This window comes from Chiloscyllium punctatum, chromosome 3 (assembly GCF_047496795.1).
Source record: "Chiloscyllium punctatum isolate Juve2018m chromosome 3, sChiPun1.3, whole genome shotgun sequence".
Lineage (NCBI taxonomy): Eukaryota > Metazoa > Chordata > Chondrichthyes > Orectolobiformes > Hemiscylliidae > Chiloscyllium > Chiloscyllium punctatum.
In genome coordinates, this window is record NC_092741.1 from 19,934,104 (window position 1) to 19,955,089 (window position 20,986).

Below are 20,986 nucleotides of genomic sequence, written 5' to 3' on the forward strand. Positions count from 1 at the left end.
GACCAAAGAAGAAATTGAGGGCGAGGACCAGTTCAGCCAAACAAATGAGTGTGTCAGTGGAAGGCTCCTGGTGGGGACGTCAGGAGAGGAAGAAACAGAGGGTTTGGAGGCTCTGGTTATGGCAGATGGAGGTGTATAGGGAATGAACGTCCGAATGTCCATGGTGACGGGGGGCCGGGGAAACTGAAGTCTTGGAGGAGTTGGATGGCATGGGTGGTATCCCGAACGTTATGTGGGGGAGATCCTGGGCCAGAGGAATAGGACAATATAAAGGTATGTGGAGATGAATTTGATGGGACAGGAGCAGGCCTTTTATGGTTTGAATAGCTCAATTCTGCTCCTTTGTCATATGCTCTAAGTTAGTTCCACAACTAAGCTCATTTCCTGCTTTCTAAAAGCTGGATTACCAGCACTCAGGAGTTCATAAACAGCATTGACAGTGTAGCTTGGATAGTTGTAGTGTTGCAGGGAACCCTTTCTGCCTGTTACTTATTGTGAACCTCAAGATGTTAGCAATTAAATATAGAACATCAGAAATATTCACTATATACAACAGATATCCAGAGGCCACTGATCACAAACATGATTTCTTTCTTTAATTGAATCAGCATGATAAGTATACAAAAAAATTGATGATTTCCAAAGTAATTCACTGTTCATTATTTCCTCACTAATCACTTCAGTATGTATGATACAAATTCAGTTAATTAATACAGTAAAATCTGCCAAATGCCCCCTGCTTAGGAGAATTGGAAACTTTCCCCAAACATTATTCCTCCTTTGCTATCGAAGAACACACACTTGCTTGTTTCGTGCAATCCCGTGTTCAGTGGAACCCTCAATTCCTGTTTTTAAAAATAAAACTGTCTCTGCTATTCCTTTTTAAGCAAAAGAAACACAGTAAGGTGGTTAGCTCAGGAGCACCTCCCACTCCCTGCTGTTTTTCACCTCCATCCTGTCCCTAATTGTGCTGGAGACAGGTTGCTCTGGTTTAAGGGGGGGTGCCTCCTTGTTTCACCTTTCTGCTCCAGTACTTCTGGTAAGCATCCTCAAACAAATGCTTGCAGGGGATCTGCGCATTGAGCTTGCTGCAGATAAGGAAGGAACCAGCCATCTTGCGGTGGAGAGAGTAGGTCTCTTCTGGAGGAGGGACTAGTCTATGTCGCAGCATGACAGGGATCAGACTGTGGATCTGCTTGGTGGTGTTCTGATGCCCAAAGTCAAAGGGCTCTGTTGATGAAAAAGCTTCGCCAAGGATCATCACTGCGTTCACATGGGCATCTTGCATAACCTCAAATTGAAAAAAAATATTTCTTTATTACATGTACAAATCTTCAATCTACACTCATTATTCTGAATTACAATTATTAGACCACACAAGGCAGTCATATCTTTTGCTGACTCTCTGAAGGAGAATTTGATCTCCTGTTACTGCCACCTCCCCACAGTATTGTATATTCTTCCTTTTCAGATAATAACCCAGTTTCCCCTCAAAGGCTGGACTGAAATTGCTCCATAGCACTGTCAGGCAGTACATCCTAACCACTCGCTGCATGGAAATATTCATCTTCCTGGCTCCGTTGCTTCTTTTACCAGTCACTAAGTTTGAGCTCTTTAACTTCTGATCTTTCCACCAAAGGAAACTGAGTGGATAGCTGCTAAGCTTGCAGATAACACACAGTGTGATAAGGAAGTGGGGAGGCTGCAGAAGGACTTGGATGGAGTTGGAGAGTGGGCAAAGTGGCAGATGGAGTACAATCTGGGAAAGTGTGAGGTTAAGCACTGTACTCGGAAGAATAGAAGCATACACCACTTTCAAAAATGGTGAAATGCTTCAGAAATCTGACGAACAAAGCGACTAGAGTCCTAGTTCATTCAGGATTCTTCTGAAGGTTAACATCTAGGTTCAGTCGGCAATTACGAAGGCAAATGAAATGTTAGCATTCATTTCGAGGGGGCTAGAATACAAGAGCAGGGGTTTACTGCTGAGGCTGTATAAGACTCTGGTCAGATCACATTTAGGCCCTATATCTAAGGAAGGATGTGATGTCCTTGGAATGGATCCACAGGAGGTTTACAAGAATAATCCTGCAGATGAAGGGGTTGTCATCTGAGGAGTGGCTAAGGACTCTGGAGCTGTACAATATAGAGTTTAAAAGGATGAGGAAGTAATCTGATTGGCTAGGATAGTGTGGATATGGAAAAGATGTTTCCACTAGAAAAGACTAGGGCATATGGGCACAGCCTCATAGGGAAGGTACGATCCTTTGGAACCGAGATGGGGAGGAATTTCTTCAACCAAAGGGTGGTTACTCGGTGGAACGCATCCCTGCAGAGGGCTGTGAAGGACAAATCATGGTGCTTTTAAAACAGAGACAGACAGGTTCTTGATTAGGAAGGGGATCGGGAGACGGCAAGAGAATGGTTTGAGAAAACGGTCTAATTCTGCTACTATATCTTATGGTCTCTCCTCTGTCTAGATCACTTAATCGAATCTCCTCTAAACGCTCTACTTAAGGAAAACAGTTTATACACCTCCTCCCAACTCAGAAGTTCAGTGAGACTGACTGGACAGTATATACCTCGGAAGTTCACATCAGCAGTCAGAGAGAGATTTTGCGACTGTGACTGCCAAGAAACAGCAGGATGGTTTTCACACTATTTATCTTGTTAATTTAATCCTTCATTCATGAGAAAGTAAAAATGTTCTCTATAGACCAGTTAGCTTGATATTTCTAGTTACGTGCAGAGTCACCATAACACTCCAGAAACCTCTGCAAATCCCTGTCTAAGCTTCTCTACAGACCTGGCTTATATCACATCAGAACCTTACATTGTAAATTCTCACCGGTTCGGCTTTAACTTGTAATTCAAAGCTTTAGCTCAGTTCAGTGGAAAGCAAGACCAGCAGCTCATACCACTCTTCCACTCAACTCCCCTTTCACAAATCCAAATTTTTCCCAACACGCTCACTCAGTCTGAACTTGCTGTGCAGCACCTGCAGCGTATTTACTGAGAACCAGGTCAGACCACAAAGAACAATGCTAAAGAGTGGGAACTGATGACTCTCCTGCAAAGCACACAGTTGCTGAGACCAGAGTTTAGGATACATCCAATTTAAAATGAAGGGTGTCCTGGGGAGTAGAGGTGTTTGGCAGCAGATGGAGATATGTAGCGTAAAGCTTCTCGATTTATAAAAGTCGCCACATTGTGCATGGACAGCAACACAGGTGAACGCCACATTTGGGCACTTTATTGAAACATCTGCTTACCTTCGTTTCATAACCAGTAAGAAACTTAATTTCAATCGACTTGCTCAGCACCTGTGCTCTATCCCCATTCGCTGCAGAGCGCACAATCTGTTGGCAAAGAATAAACGGGTTAAACAGACAAGGACCAGTGCAACAGTGATTTATACAAAAACTTGGCCAGAATTGAGCATAATATATCACTGATGCAGTTAAAGGCAGTGACTACAGTAGGTCAGAGGCTAGGAATTCTGAAGTAATGCCTCAACTCCCAAAAAACCTATCCATAACCAGGGACCAATTCAGGAGTGAGATGCAATACTTCACAACAATACACAGAGAAGCTTGACACGATCCAAGACAAAGCCGTTTACTTGACTGACACCTCACCTTTCTTGGTTAAAAGCCATTCCCTCCTCCTCCAATACACAACAGCAGCATCATGCACCATCTTGAAGATGCACTGCAGAAATTCACCACGACAGCACCTTCGAAGCCCATGACACTTACTTCTAGAAGCACAAGGGCAGCGTATACACCGGAACACCACCATCTACAACTGGGATGCTATTCTTTATTATGGGATAACTTGAACATTGAGTAAGGATGTTTTCCTTCAGTTATATAGAACATTGGTGAGACCACATCTTAAATACCGTGTACAGATTCCATCTCCTTTAAGAATACCTCGCAGACTTGGAGAACTGTTTTTCCCTCGAGTTGTACGATTTTGGAACTCCCTGATTGTAGAGGTGGGGGTCATTAAATATCTTTAAGGCAGAGGTAAATAGATTCTTGTTAAGAGGGAAATCAAGGCTCATCAGAAAATGTGGAATTCAAAATACAGATCAGCCAATTGTTTTATTGAATGGCAGATGAGGCTCAAGGAGCTGAATGGTCTGCTTTTAATTTGTATATTCCCACATTCCCCTCCAGGCCACACATCATCCCCAACTATATCACTGCTCCTTCACTGTCAGACTCAAACTTCTGAAACTCCCTTCCTCACAGCATTGTGGGTCGGCCTGACGGCACATTGGCTGTAGGATTCAAAGGCAGCAGCTTTCCATCATCTACTTAAGGGCAACTAGGGTCAGGCATTCTGGGGAAGGGTCACTGGACCTGAAATATCAACTCTCTCCACAGACACTGTAATTTATGTTTTTGTGGCTACAAGTAAACACAAATCACATACTGGGCCCCTCAGTGGTTCAGATGGCAGTAACCTGGATAAAAGATGGTAAATGTTTCTCTCCTCTATCAGGGGCTGTAAATGTTTGGGACTAACTTCTGTAAATGCTAATAGCCTTCAGTAAAGGGAGTATTTTAGAATCTCTTACCTCAATATAGGTGTCAGTAAAGTCTTCATCAAACCCTCTTGTAGCTCCAAAGTCCAATAAGGCCACCTGAAAGTGAAAGAGATAAATCATTTCCAGAAAGTTTCTGCAATGGTTTAAGGACATGACTGACCGACAGCACTAACAATCTGCTCCATGCCCCAGTTCCACAGTCTCTCCTGTACCTTCCACTATAAACACCAGACCCTAACCAGGTTCTCCCTCTCCAGCAGGGAGGAGTCATTCACACCTGTCCCATTCATTCTCGTTTGCACCAACCCAGTACTGTGTAACAGTGAGAAACAGTACCCACCTTGCCGGTCTGGGGATTGTAGAAGAAATTGGACCAGTTTGGGTCAGTCTGCATAAAGCGGAATTCAAACAGTTCCTGCAGACAGAGTCTCAGGATGTTCTCACTGATCTGGAGCACAAGGGGAAGAAAAAGCTGTTGTTACACACAAACAAGAGTTATCTAACACAAACAAGTACTTTTCTTTCAGAGAGAGAAATGTGTAGGATCACTCCTTAATGCAAAGGCCTGAATCCATAATCCAATTGTCTCTTGACTGCAGTACTGAGGAAGCTGAAAATGTGTTGCTGGAAAAGCGCAGCAGGTCAGGCAGCATCCAAGGAGCAGGAGAATCGACGTTTCGGGCATGAGCCCTTCTTCAGGATTCTTCTGCTCCTTGGATGCTGCCTGACCTGCTGCGCTTTTCTAGCAACACATTTTCAGCTCTGATCTCCAGCATCTGCAGTCCTCACTTTCTCCTCTGCAGTACTGAGGAAGTGCTGCACTGAGATTTGTTTGTTTAGCTGCGATTCAAAATCTCCCAAAACATGTCACAGAAACAAAGTATTTCTGAAGCACAGCAAAGATAAGACAAATCTTTTCTGTCACATCTACTTTATCTGCAATATTCTTTCAGGATGAGCAGTGGACCAAAACCACCTCCTAATCCATGTAGAACAAAAGGGAGTCATAGTCACACAGCACAGAAACAGGCCCTTCAGTCCAACCAGTCCATACTAACCATAATCCCAATCTAAACCAGTCCCATCTGCCCGCATTTGACTCCTATCCTTCCGACCTTTCCTATTCAAGTACTTAGCCAAGTGCCTTATAAACATTGTACCTGTACCTGCACCCATCACCACCTCTGGAAGTTCATCCCCAACACAAACCATTATCTTTGTAAAAACATTGCCCCCACGTCTTTTTTCAATGTCTCATCTGAAATATATTCCCCTTAATGTTGAAATACCCCACCTCAGGGAAAAGCCACCTGCCATTCAATACTTTATCTATACCCACTCCCCCACGATTTTATAAACCTCCATACGCTCACCCCTCAACCTCCTGCGCTCCAGTCAAAAAAGTTCTAGCCTCTCCTTATACCTCAAGCCTTTCATTCCCAGCAATATCCTGGTAAATCTCCAGCTTCAAACATCTTTCCTATAACTGGATGCCCAGAACTGCGCACAGTATTCCAGAAGTCGTCTCTCTCTTGTACCCACCTCAACATGACATCCCAACTCCTATACTCAAAGGGTCTGAACAATGAGGATGAGCATACTAAATGCCTTCTTAACCACCCTATGATGCAAACTTCAAGAAATATGTACCAAACCCACAGGTCTCTGATCTCCAGCACTACCCAAGGCTCTACTTTTAATTGTATAAGTCCTGTCCTTGCTTGTTTTATCAAAAAGCAATATTTCACATTTATCCAAATTAAACTCCACCTACCACTCTTCAGCCCACTGACCCAACTCATCAAGATCTCTTTGTAATCTTAGAAAACCTCTTTCACTTTCTCCTAAACCTCTTTCACTGTTCACTATGCCACTAATTTTGGTGCCATCTGCAAACTTACCAACCACACCTTCTATATTCTCATCCAAATCATTTATATAAATGTCGAAAAGCTGGGCCCCAGTCTCGATCCATGTGGAACACCACTGGTCACAGGCCCCAGTCTGGAAAAGTAATCCGTCTCCCACCATCAAGCCAATTTTAGATTTAATTGACAAGCTCACCCAGAGTCCCATGTGATCTGACTTTACTAATTAGTCTACCAAGCAGAACCTTGTAAAAGGCTTCAGTAAAGTCCAAGTAAACAAGTACTCCCTCCCTTTTCCACGTAGCATGAAGAGTAAATCCTGACCAAGTATCCCAAGCCAAGGATCCAACACAAGCCTCTCCCATAGGCCTGAGAAGGGATGGTGTCACATCACAATCATCACTGTCCTCACCACTTTCCTACACAATGCCACTTTCCCAAAGCTCTGCATCCAACTTGTCTCCTTCTCCCTCCCCCTCTGACACTGGTCCATCTTTGGAACAGGAGGACACAATTGTAAGCACCGAGGCACGGTCGAGCTCATACGCAGCAAGTGAGATTCCCCACCAAGCCCATTATTACATAGTTTCTGATCTCTTGGCTCAGTTCGTCTGCCTTGTCCAATGGGAAGCCAGGCACCAGCTCTGTGGTGAGGATATGTTTGCTGCTCAGGTGGTCAATAACCCGTGGCACATAAAAGAAAGGGTCATCCTTCACCAGTTCCCTACAGGAGGAAATGAGGGAGACCAGGTTAATTCCAAAGCCATTTACAAACTTCCACATGCTGAAACTGCAGCTGCGCCAATGCAGATTTATATTCAATTTTATGTTTTGTTCACTGGTGGGATGTAGCCAGTGTTTATTGCCTGTCCCTAGTTGCCCCTTGAGAAGGTGGGGGGGAGCTGCCTTCTTGAACCGCTGCAGTCCATGTGCTGTAAGTAGACCCACTGAAGCCTTGGGGAGGGAATTCTAGGATTTTGACCCAGCGGCAGTTAATGAACAGTGATATATCTCAAAGTTAGGATAGTGAGTGGCTTGAAGGGAACATGCAGCTGGTGTTGTTCCAATGTACTGCTGCCTTTGTCCTTCACAATGTAAGCTGTTGTGGGTTTTGGAAGGTGCTGTCTCAGGATCTTTGGTGAATTTCCACAGTGCATCTTGTAGCTAGTACACACTGCTGCTGCTGAGCATCAATGGTGGAGGGAGTGGATGTTTGCGGATGTAATGTCATTCAAGTGGGCTGCTTTGTCCTGGATGGTGTCAAACATCTTGAGTGTTGTTGGAGCTGCACCCATTCAGGCAAGTGGGGAGTACTCCATCACACTCCTGACTTGTGGCTTGTAGATGGTGGACAGGCTTCGGGGAGTCAGGAAGTGAATTCCTCATTGCAGAATTCCTAACCTCTGACCTGCTTTTATAGCCATTGTATTTAAAAAGGCTAGAGCAGCTGACTTTCTGGTCAACGATAACCCTCAGGATGTGGGGGATTCAGTGAAGGTAACACCATTGAATGTCATGGGGCAGTGGCTGGATTGTCTCTTATCGGAGATGGTCATTGCCTGACATTTGTGTGGTGTGAATGTCACTTATCAACCCAAGCCTGGATATTGTCCACGTGTTGCTACATTTGAACATGGACTGCTTCAGTACCTGGAGAGATGCAAATGGTGCTGAACATTGAACAATCAATCATCGGTGAACATCCCACTTCTGACCTTATGACGGAGGAATGTAATTGAAGCAGCTGAAGATGGTTGGGCCTAGGACACTACCCTGAGGAACTTCTGCAGAGATATTCTGGAGCGGAGGTGACTGTCCTCCAAACACAACCACCTTCTGACTCCAACACGTGGACTGCAGCAGTTCATGAAGGCAGCTCCCCCCCACCTTCTCAAGGGGCAACTAGGGACGGACAATAAATGCTGGGCCCAGCCAGTGACACCCACATCCCACAAGCGAATAAAAAAAAACAAGCAGAGGGTGATGGTTGAGGGGCGTTTTCCTGACTCCGTCCCTATCCAACGGGGTCCCACAGGGGACAGCATTGCGGCCCTTGCTGTTTGTGGTTATACAAATAATTTACACCTTAATGTTGGAGGGGTGATCAGCAAGTTCACAGAAAATACAAAACTTGACAGGATGGTAAATAGTGAGGAGGATAGGCTTAGACAGAGACAGGCTGGTCAGATTGGCTGATCTGTAGCAAATGGGAGTTTAATCCAGATAAATGTAAGGGGACACATTTGCACAGGACTAACTTGGCAACTGAATATGAGGAACAGGAGGACCCTGGGAAACAGATGTGAGGGACCCTGTGCCAGTCCCTTAAAGTATCAGGAGGCACAGAGTAAGGCAGCAAATGATATAGTTGCCTTTATTAATCAAGGCAGAGAGTTTAAGAACAGGGAGGTATGCTGGAATTGTAGAAAACAGTTCAGGCCGCAGCTAGAGCGCTGGAATCCTCATGATAGGAGGGGTGTGATACCAGAGCTCAGGGTGCACAGGATGGTGCCTGGACCAGAGAGTTCCAGATACGAAGAGGTTGGATAGACCGCGCTGGTTTTCCTTTGAGCAGAGGAGATTGAGAGGGGACATGATTGAAATGCATATTATTATGTGGGGTATCGTTAGGCTTGACAGGAAGGGACCTTTCCCCCTGGTCAGCAGGATCAATGACCAGGACACTCAGAGGGGGGTTAGGAATCTGAAGGTCATTGTCTATCAGAAACCCTCAAATCATTGCAGTAACATTTAGGCCCCATGTGTCCAAATGTCTAGGGTTGAAGTACTGGCACCTTCAGCCAAGAGAAACCCATGGAATACCCTCCAACCCTGAACAAATGTTACACCCAAAGACAACCAGCTGAACGGATGAGGGCAGCAGATACATTGAAGCACCAGCACCAAGCCAGTCACCATCCTGGCTTTGAACAAGATCAGCTGTCCTTCACGGTCACTAGGTCAAAATCCTGGAAACTCCCTTTGTATCAGCAGTCCGGGTGTCCCTGAACCCTCAAGACTGCAGCGATTCAATGAGGCACTCACCATCACCGCAACCTCCAGGGAAATTAGAGATGGCCTGTAAATGCCAGCTGTTATGAAACTAACTTTGCCAATTCGCTGGCTTGGTTTCCTCAGGTGTAGGATAAGGACTGCAAGATCCAGGAGCCAAGGGTGGGAGGACATCCTCTCCATTACCAGTACCACTTACCTCCCTCTCAGCTCAGGACTCCACTCCCCAGCTAGGATTATTGACACTGCTGCCACTGCGATATTGCTTCTGCAAAGCTGGTGACTTCCACTGATGGTACTGAACACACTTGGCTATAAGGTCGCAGGTGATAATCTCAATCAGCTCTTTGTGCTTCAGCTCCGTGGATAGGAGCTAGGTGGGTAGCTAACATTTCACACATACCTGAACTGCTTATAGCACGCTGCTTCCCTTTCATAATCACATTCCAGGGAGAGTTCACGGCTCATCACCTCAATCATGTGCTCAGGAAACAAACCTAACAATTAAAGGAAATGCTTTTCGAATGCTTGAAGTCCACAAACAACTGGCATTTTGTGAAAGGATGTGCAGTTACTTTACAACGCGCACTTAACTGTGAAACGTAGCAATATACTGTTCAGCAGAATGGAAAACCAAGCAGATTAAGATGATATTAAGAGGTTTGAGAGACACCTTTAAGTACATTCCTGCCAATGTTGTGTCGTTACAGTTAACTGTGCACAGCAAGAGCCCACATGAAAATGACCAGATAATCTTAGCATTGATAACCACGGGATAAATATTGGTGATGATACTGATGTTACTGATTTAAAAACCTGTCTTTCAGCCTTGAGTATATGTAATAACTCAACCTCAAAAATCCTCTGCGGGAAAGAATTTCACAGATTCACCAACCTCAGGAAAAATTCTTCGTTTCCGTCGTAGTCGTGAAACCTCTTCCTTGGAGGTTTTACACTCTGGGCTTAGACTCACAAGGAGAAATAACCCTCCCACCTCCCACCTCCCACCTCCCAGTCAGGTACCCCAAGAATGTATATAATTTGTTAAGGTTGTCTCTAATTCTAAACTCGAATGAGTACAGGGCCCAACCTAACCAACCTCTCCCCATAAGACAGCCTTGTACACCCAGGATCAGCCTAGTGAATGGTCTCCGTTGCCAGTATATCTTTCCTTAGATAAAGGGATCAAAACTGCTCAGTATTCCAGTGTCTGAGTCAGGTATTACATTGTTTTAATTCAGGCTTCCCCATTTTTACACTCCATTCCACTTGCTTTCCCTATTACCCAATGAACTTGAATGTCAGCGTTTTGAGATCTGTGCACAAAGACCCTCAAATCTTCTGCACTATGTTTCTGCAGTCTTTCTCTACTTCAAAAATTTTCAGTTCCTCCAATCTCCCTGCCAAAGTGCATAATATCACATTTTCTCACATTATATTCTATGTGCCAAGTAGTTTAGTCCATAAATCAATCCCGATCATCCTCTGCATCCACTCCAGTACAATCACAGCCCTCCCTTGGTGTGCTGACCAGAACTACATACAGTGCTCCAGATGTGGCCCCAAAGTGTTAGACTCTTCTCACACGCTCTTTCACCCACTTAGTTCCTTTTTCACTTGCACTCTAGGACCTTCTACACAGGTCACTGTTTCGTTGACATGAATTCGCTATCACATGATTGACAAATTGGGGACTGTTTCTAAAGTGCAAAGTTTTAGTGTGTGTTTTGGTTATAACGGGATTCTGACAGATTTAGTTTAAATGGTGCTGCTATAACACGATTTCCGTATAACAGGACTGCACGAGAACGGAATTACCACATCATAACGGAAGGGACTGTACTTTAGCCCTTTCCCGCTTGCACTATCCAGTCATAAACATCCATTTTCTGTTCTACCTTGCTCTCCTGGTCTTTTAATATCCAGAGAGCTCAGAATTGTTCTGACCTACCGTTCCCCTTCGTGGGAATGTACCTCAACTGTAGCCAAACCACACCTTTATAATTACAGCCACTGACCACAAATCTTTGATTCCATTTTCTCTGGGCTAGCTATGTTCTCACCACTGAAACTAACCCTCCCCTAGTTATTTATTCTCAAACACAAACAGAAAATGAGTAGACCATTTGTTCTTTGAGCCTGCTCAGTGATTCACTACAATCAGGGTTGATCCAACTCAATAGCCCGTTCCAGCTTTCCCTCCATTATCTTCAATCTTTTTAATCTCAAATGCTATATCCAACTCCTTGAAATCAATGTTTTGGCCTCAGCTGCATTCTATAGTAACAAATTTCATAGACTTACTACTACTTGAAGGAATGTATCCTTATCTCAGTACTAAACGATAGACCCTGTATCTTAGACTGTGACCTCTAGACTTGTCCCTTATGGGGAATATCATTTCTGTACCGCCCCAGTCTAGTTCCGGTAGAGTTTTATGGGTCTCTATGAAATGCCCCTGTCATTCATTTGAACTCGTGAATATAATCCGAACCAATTCAACCCCTCCTCATACATCAGCCCCACCACCAAAGAATCAGTCTGACAAACCTTTGCTCAATAGCTAGATCAGGAGACAAAACTGCACAAAATATTCCAGGTGTAATCTCACCGAGGCACTGTACAATTGCAGCAAGACATCCCTGCTCCTGTATTCAAACCCTCTCACTATGAAGGCCAGCATACCATTTGACTTCAAGTACCTCCATGCTTACCTTCAGTGACTGGTGTACAAGGACAGCCAGGTCCTTCCACAGAGTCACAGAGATGTACAGCACAGAAACAGACCCCTCGGTCCAACCCGCCCAGACATCCCAACCCAATCTAGTCCCACCTGCCAACACCCGGCCCATATCCCTCCAAACCCTTCCTATTCATATACCCATCCAAATGCCACTTAAATGTTGCAATTGTACCAGCCTCCACCACTTCCTTTGGCAGCTCATTCCATACACACACCATCCTCTGTGTGAAAAAGTTGCCCCTTTCCCCTCTCACCCTAAACCTAGATCTGGATTCCGTGGTCCCAGGGAAAAGACTATCTATTTACCCTATCCCTCATAATTTTATAAACCTCTAAGGTCACCCCTCAACCTCCGACGCTCCAGGGAAAACAGCCCCAGCCTGTTCAGCCTCTCCCCTGTAGCTCAGATCCTCCGACCCCGGCAACATCCTTGTAAATCTTTTCTGAACCCTTTCAAGTTTCACAACATCTTTCCGATAGGAAGGAGACCAGAATTGCATGCAATATTCCAACAGAGGCCTAACCAATGTCCTGTACAGCCGCAACATGACCTCCCAACTCCTGTACTCAATACTCAGACCAATAAAGGGAAGCATACCAAATGCCTTCTTCACTATCCTATCTACCTGTGACTCCACTTTCAAGGAGTTATGAACCTGCACTCCAAGGTCTCTTTGTTCAGCAACACTCCCTAGCACCTTACCATTAAGTGTATAAGTCCTGCTAAGATTTGCTTTCCCAAAATGCAGCACCTCGCATTTATCTGAATTAAACTCCATCTGCCACTTCTCAGCCCATTTGCCCATCTGATCAAGATCCTGTTGTAATCTGAGGTAACCTTCTTCGCTGTCCACTACACCTCCAATTTTGGTGTCATCTGCAAACTTACTAACTATATCTCTTATGCTCGCATCCAAATCATTTATGTAAATGACAAAAAGTAGAGGGCCCAGCACCGATCCTTGTGGCACTCCACTGGTCACAGGCCTCCAGTCTGAAAAACAACCCTCCACCACCACCCTCTGTCTTCTACCTTTGAGCCAGTTCTGTATCTAAATGGCTCGTTCTCCCTGTATTCCATGAGATCTAACCTGGCTAACCAGTCTCCAGTGGGGAACCTTGTTGAACGCCTTACTGAAGTCCAAATAGATCATGCCCACCACTCTGCCCTCATCAATCCTCTTTGTTAATTCCTCAAAAAAACCAATCAAGTTTGTGAGACATGATTTCCCACGCACAAAGCCATGTTGACTATCCCTAATCAGTCCTTGCCTTTCCAAATACATGTACATCCTGTCCCTCAGGATTCCCTCCAACAACTTGCCCACCACAGACATCAGGCTCACTGGTCTATAGTTCCCCAGTTTGTCCCTACTGGCCTTCTTAAACTGCCCAACCCTTACACTGTTCCCTAAGTGATCCTGGATATCCGATTGACCTGACGCCTCATTCCCAAGAAGCAGGTCTAGCAGTATCTCCTTTTAATATGTTTCCAATCCAACATCAATGCAGAAGATTCTCATAAACATAGTTTGGAACTCTTACCCTTCTGTGTCCTTTACAGCAGTACTACCACCCCAGTTTGTATTGGATTTATTTCATTAAAACTACACTATAATGCAAACCTGTTCCTCTAAACCTTGCCCATGAAGTGATGGGTGATAGAATATACCCAACAATGTGATGGTCCCTTTCTCATCCATTCACGACATGTGGGTCAGCATTGATTGTCCTTGTGAAGGTGCTGGTGAGCTCTCTCCATTTCCTTAGGCAGTAACAACATAGATCCGGTTCCTGAGCTCTGTGGCCAAACCTCCACCCCCCCCCCCCCCCCCCCCACTCTCCCAAACTCTAAATATTCTTCCTAAACAACAGCCAGCCAACCTTATATTCAGGAATATTGAGGAGACAGGTCCACCTTTGTTTGAACCAGGTCTCTACAGTTATCACAATGTCAGCTTTCACTTGGCTATCTCACCAATCATATTTACCATTCTCTGCACATGTACAGTAACTGCAATTTCATAGAATCATCGGATCTCTAGAGTGTGGAAACAGGCCTTTTGGCCCAACATGTCCACACCAACCCCTCGGAAAAGTAACCCACCCAGACCTATTCCCCTACCCTATATTTACCCCTGACTAATGAACCTAACCTACATATCACTGAATACTATGGGCAATTTAGCGTGGCCAATTCACCTGACCTGCACTTCTTTGGACTGTGGGAGGAAACCAGAGCACCCGGAGAAAACCCACGCAGACACAGGGAGGATGTGAAAACTCCACACAGACAGACAGTCACCCAGGGATGGAGTTGAACACAGGTCCCTGGTGCTGAGAGGCAGCAGTGCTAACCACTGAGCCACCGTGCTGCCCTGATTTTACAACATTTCCTATTACTTTGACCACATCTAATACCTTACTTTGTCATACTCCAGTGTTTCTGTCTCTAAGTATTCTGTATGCCTTGTGGCCCTCTCAAATATTATCTCCTGGTTCCCTTGCCCCTGCCCTGTTAGTTTAAACCTCAATGTCCCAAGAATCTAAAGCCCTCCCTTCCCATACCATCTTTCCAATCACTTAACCATCTGCTTTACCCTTCCATTTCTGTACTCACTGGTGTGTGGCACCAGCAGCTGTCTGGAGTTTACTACTTATGCAGGTCCTGCTTATTAATTTTCTACCGAGCTCCCTAAATACTGACAGCAGCTCCCATCCCTTTTACTTTTCATGTTGTTGATTCCAGTATGGGTCTCGACTGCTTGTAGTTCATCCCACCATCTCTCAGTGCTCTGCACCCACTCCGACATCTCTGACCCTGGAACCTGAGAGACTACAAACTATCATGGAACCACATCAGCAATACCATATCTTGTCTCGGGCTTCCCTTCCATAATAAATGATTGCTTCCACTGATATTCAGAACTGAACAACTAGTTGGACAATGAGACACAGTCAGGCAATTCCTGCTACACCACCTGCCTGGTTCTCCTGGACTGCCCAGTAGTCACATGCACAGCCTGTGCATCGATAAGCTGCAATAATATGGTGACGTCACACAGAAACAGATTAACAATGAACAGGTCTCAGGGACGTGCCTCAGTGAACCCTGCTAAGCTCTGGAAATAGAAGACATGGGCAAGATTCACCCTCCCTCCACAGTGAAGCCAGACTGACTGCACAGGGACATGGATCAGTGACAGAAGACACAGAACCTGGACCTCATCAGTCACCAAACAACAGCTAACTGAAGCAAGTGAGATATTCATGTCTCAGGCACAGGTCACTCACCTTCAGGGAGAGCATTGCTCATGTTCATGACTGTTATCAGGTTGGCAACATCACTGGCAATACTCTGAGCAACTCCAGGATACTGCAGACAATGACAGGAATAAAACCACTGAACCAGGTTATCATGCATGCATTTCCCCCTCCCCACAGGGTAAGCCCCAGCCTGTGAATAAGCCACCAACACCCTCATTCTCCCCCACAATAAAACAACAACTGGTATTTGTACAGTGCCTCTAACACAAGGAAATGATTACAAGGTGCATCAGAGGAGCATCATAAAACAGGGATAAAGCTGGAAAATGAGATTGAAGTAATGACCAGCCATGACCTCAGTGAATGGTGGAACAGACTCAAAACGGCCGAACGGCCTGCTCTTACACCTAGTTATCATATTCTTATGAGCTACAGAGAGCTATCAGGTTAGATGATCAAATGTTTGATCAAAGTGGTAGGTTTTTAGGAATGCCTTACAAAAGAGTAAGACAGAGAGGCAGGGGGTAGATAGAGAGAGGATTGTTCTGACCAAGGGTCAAGGCAACTGAACACATGACCATCAATGGTGGAACAATTAAAATCAGTGACACCAAAGATGCTAGAATTCAGGAAATGCAGAAATGGGCTAGAAGAGATTAGAGAGACTGAGGGGCAAAGCCATGCAGGGATTTGAAAATAGGGGCAAGAGTGAGATTGGGGCCAATGCAGACACCACAAGCACAGGGGCGATAGGCGAACAGTACTTGGTGAGAGTTAAGACACAAGCAGCATTTATTGTCCTCGAGAAGGTGGTGTGGAGCTCTCTCCATTTCCTTTAGCTCTAAGGCAGATTTTTTTCTTGATCTCTTTGGGACAAACCCTCTCTCTCCCTCTCCCTCTCTTCAGAACTGTAATATTCTCCCTAAAAAAAACCTCAAATTTAGAGAGGGTCCAAATATGGAAGAGCAGTCAGGAAATGCATTGGATTAGTCAAGTCTCGAGATAATAAAGACAGGAATAAGTTTTCATCAGCACATGAGCTGAGACAAGGGTGGAGGCAGATGATGTTAGAGGTGATAGATTCTTGGTCAGTCGGAGGTTCAAGGGTTACAGGGGAAAATACAGGAATGTGAACACAAGGAATGTTGGATCAGTCATGATCCAACTGAATGGTGCAGTGGGTTCAAGGGGCCAAGTGGCCTACTCCTGTTCCTGTTTTTTTAATGGCCTTATCACAGGATGAGATGTGAGCCCAATATTACCGACAGATTCACCTTACATCTTAGATTGTTGCTAGGAAGAGGGATGGAGGAGATTCATAACGAACGGACAAAAAAATTGTTTCAGCGTTCCCAATATTTTATTGGGGTGAGAGACTACCAACACCATGACACTGCTTTAACGAAGTCAGCAAATAAGCAGTTTAAGGCAGAAAACCATGTTACACAAACCTGAATCTTCATAGCCACCTCCCTGCCATCTTTCAGCTTTGCCAGGTGGACTTGGCCAATGGAAGCAGCTGCAAATGGTCGATCTTCAAAAAACTCCAGTTCATCTTTCCAGTTAGGCCCCAGGTCACTGCTCAGCACCTTCTGCAGAAAGATAAATGCAGCCATGGATAAAGATGGCAGTCAGGAAGCAGAGGCACTGGACCTTTAGTAATTGAAGTGAAAAGATTGTGTGCAGCCCACAAAAGGCTGGCTAATCCAGGAGGGTAAATGCTCGAGGCGGGAGGTCTACGATCTCCTTTGAGATCAGCAGAGCCACAAACAATTAAACCCTTGGCCCGCTCAGTGTCTGGGTAAATTCCTCACTTCGGGATTGGGAGTGTGTGTCACCTTCACCCAGTTACAAGGGAAGTGAAGGGTGGTAATGTTGAGAAGCAAAGTGTTTAAAAAAAAAAAAGAGATCAGTGCACAGGGCAAAAGGTGAGACTCCGTGATTACGGGGCAAGGACAGGCAATTAGTGAAGGACAGGGAAGGCAGTGGGTACAGGGACTGGGGACTGAGAGTGGGCACTAACCATCATCTGTTTGCTGGGCATGAAGTCGGCACTCTGTCGAGCACGTTCGAATATCTTCTGTAACTGAGGGTTAATGAAAGCTTCATCTGGAAAAAGACAAAACAAAACAGGTCAGAATCAGATACTGGTGTCCAATGAGAATGCAAACTGGCAAACATTACAAAATACACTAGGGTCACACTCTCACACCCTGGGACCCCACAGGGGTCTCTCACACACACACACGGGGTACCCCACAGCCCCTGCGGGGGGGAGCACACCTGGGATACCTCACTGCCCCCCCGCGGGTAGGGACACAGTGGGGAGGGGAACCCCACAGCCCCTGCGGTCAGTGGGGGGGGGCCACACCTGGGATATCTCACTGCCCCCCCGCGGGTAGGGACACAGTGGGGAGGGGAACCCCACAGCCCATGTGCAGACAGCGCTCAGCCCTAATATTTCAGCGTTTGATCTCACCTGGGTTTAATCACATTGTGAAGCCCTGATTTCAAGGTTGTCTTTCTAAATATAAAGAGAGATGAAGGAAAATACTGAGCCCAGCTCAGTATCTGCAGTCCTCAATGTCAAATACAGAGCAAAGGTGCCCATGTCCAAATGATCACGGTATAATATGAAGTCGCTGAGGCAGCTCTGATATATGGTTGGAGGGAGCAGTGAAGGGAAGGGGCATATATCGACCAAGCAACTGGCGATGACTTCATGAACCCAGAACACCCAGGACCTCAAAACCTCAATTTCTTAAGAATCAGGAGGGAGTTTGCACTGACTTGCTGAGTAATTTAAAAATAAAGATGACGTAATTACCAACATACAAGGAATAGGAGTCTGAAAGGAAGTCAGACAAAATGGTGCATGTCTTCCTTGTTTTACAGAAGGGGGAACTCAGTCAGTTTTCATAAATATGGCAGGAAACAGGAAGAAGCGTCAGAATTTGAATTCCCACAGCATACCTTGTAATAATATCATTAGGGCCAAACGTGTAACTATATCCCTCTCAATGGTCAGATCCTGAAACATGTGCAGCAATTTGCTGGGCTCCCCCATCACTGAAGATGGAGAGGCTATCTCACAACTGGACACAGTAAAACAGAGCTTGGAAATAATCTGTACTGAAGTTCCACACCACTCCTCACTTCACCCAGGCAAAAATCAGAGGTAACACACATTACCCACTGTGTCAGATTTTAAAGACAGGTTTTTTTTAAAAAAGTTCACTCACAGGATGAGGGAGTCACTGGCTAGACAAACATTTATTGCCCATCGGGGAACTTAAAAGTAACCACATTGCTGTGGGTCTGGAGTCACACGGAGGCCAGACCAGGTAAGGATGGCAAGTTTCCTTCCCTAAAGAACTTTGTTGAACCAGATGTTTTTTTTCTGACATTCAACACGTTCATGGTCAGTAGACTCTTAATTCCAGATTTTCTTTTTAAAAGCGGAATTCAAATTCTACAACCTGCCATGGCAGGATGTGAACCTGGGCCCTCAGGACAGTACCTGGGTCTCTGGATTAACAGTCCAGGGATAATACCACTAGGCCACTGCCTCAAGGAATAGGATTTCTTGACAGAACCACAGAACGACACAACAAGAAAGGAGGCCATTATATAACTGTCCAAATCGGCCCATTGTGGCTCTTCCCCTGAAGCCTGCCCAATTTTTGCCCACCATTATTTATCCAGTTCCCTGTGATTTATTAAGTCTGGTTCCACTGCCCTTTTTAGGTATCATTATAACTTGCTCAGTCCTGACAGTTTCCTCATCTCCCTTCATGCTAGTCACCTTACATCTTCGTTGTCTGCTGCCAGCAACAACAACTTCTCCTTATTGAAGCCCTTGCATTTTAAACACCTCTCTCAAATCCCTCTTCACCTTTTCAACTCAGAGGAGAACAAAACCAAGGTCTACAGTCTTTCTGCAGAAATTAACTCCCTCGCCCACGTGGAGGTGCTGGTGTTAGACTGGGACGGACAAAGTTTAAAAATCTCAACACCAGGTTATGGTCCAAGATGTTTACTTGCAAGTAATACCTTTCGGAGCGCTTCAGGCAGCTATGGAGCAGGACCATAAGACACGGAATTTATAGCAAAAGATCACAGAGTCATGCCATGAAACAATATATTGAACAAACCTAAACTGCCGTTAAGTCTTTCATCTTTTAGAATGGGTTGCAGGTTTCAGTTCATTAGTATGTAAATCTCAGAACTTCTTTCCAGTGAGGGGGTGTGTTTGCACTTGCTTGGTACAGTGCGTGCAGGAGTGCGACGGTGTATAAGCAGAATTATATTTGCAGATACATTCTATTTTGTTCAAAAAGCACACAATCTGCAGACAGTCAATCCATGTAATATTTTATAAATTCCTACTGTGGAAATAGAACCAGTCTGATTCCGGAATTGGGATACAGACAGGCTCTAACCTCACACCTTAAATGCAATGTCTGAGCTGAGATGTCACTTTTTTTTTATATAAAGCCTTAAGTTATCTCGAGACTGTGACTGTAAAGAAGTTCTGAGATTTACATATTAATGAACTGAAACCTGCAACCCATTCTAAAAGGTGAAAGACTTAACAGCAATTTAGGTTTGTTCAATATACCATTTCAGCAGCATGACACTGTGATCTTTTGCTATAAATTCCGTGTCTTATGATCCTGCTCCATAGCCAACTAATGAAGGAACAGTGCTCCGAGAGCTAGTGCTTCCAAATAAACCTGTGGGCTATAACCTGATGTTGTGTACCTCTTTTTCTTGGCCAACATTACCCCAGACCTTTAATTCTCCATAATTTGGCAAACTGGGAATATCAATGTGTACCAAGTAGAAAAGGCAAACTTAATTTATTTGATTTTCAGTTTTCCATTGGCTTCTTGTAGATGCCAAGAGAGTTTCCAGCAATAACACTGACCATCTCAGATCACCCGCTGCTGCAACTTTCATCTTTTGGCTCAATTGTTGCACTGAATTCCCAGTGGAACCCAGCATTTTGCCTCTCTAGACATTAGGTTATTCCAACTTTGACAGTCCACGTGCTAACTCGCACCACATCCTATTCACAATCATCCGGACACTTGCTGGTGCATGGCCCAGCAACACTATTATCTAACACCTTTGGGACCAGGAATGCGCCGGTCCATTTTAAATTCTCATTCTTGTTTTCAAATCACCCCAGACCCACGCCCGTCCCTCACGCCGTGATCCCCCGCCCGTCCCTCGCACCGTGGTCCCCCGCCCGTCCCACCCCCATCCCTATCTCCGGGACCCCTGCCAGATCCACCCCTGTCCCCAGCTCCGTGATCCCCACCAGACCCATACCCATCCCTAGCTCCGTGACCCCAGCCAGACCCACAACCCGATGAGATACCTCCTCATCCTAAATGTCCAATTGTATTGAATGCCAAGCTCCTTAGCTCAGGAATTCACTCCCTGCCCATCTTCATCTCACTTTCCTCCTTTAGGACGACAACCTTTGTTTTAACTAGCATCTTATGAACCTGCCCCCCCTCGATAAACCAG

At 45.2% G+C, this 20,986-nt stretch overlaps 1 protein-coding gene across 5 annotated transcripts in view; it reads right to left on the bottom strand.

Moving 5' to 3' along the window:
- Positions 1–574: 574 nt before the first annotated feature.
- coq8aa (coenzyme Q8A, genome duplicate a) overlaps positions 575–20,986 on the bottom strand; it is a 62,133-nt gene continuing 41,721 nt past the window's right edge. For all 5 annotated transcript variants that reach the window (XM_072550749.1, XM_072550750.1, XM_072550748.1 and 2 more), the window contains exons 7-15: positions 17,472–17,557; positions 16,900–17,040; positions 15,476–15,557; positions 9,842–9,935; positions 7,009–7,150; positions 4,899–5,006; positions 4,589–4,654; positions 3,273–3,359; positions 575–1,291 (exon numbers count right to left, since the gene is read on the bottom strand). In XM_072550749.1, the coding sequence (XP_072406850.1) occupies positions 992–1,291; positions 3,273–3,359; positions 4,589–4,654; positions 4,899–5,006; positions 7,009–7,150; positions 9,842–9,935; positions 15,476–15,557; positions 16,900–17,040; positions 17,472–17,557 (1,106 nt within the window). In that variant the 3' untranslated portion in view covers positions 575–991. The remainder of the gene's footprint in view (positions 1,292–3,272; positions 3,360–4,588; positions 4,655–4,898; positions 5,007–7,008; positions 7,151–9,841; positions 9,936–15,475; positions 15,558–16,899; positions 17,041–17,471; positions 17,558–20,986) is intronic.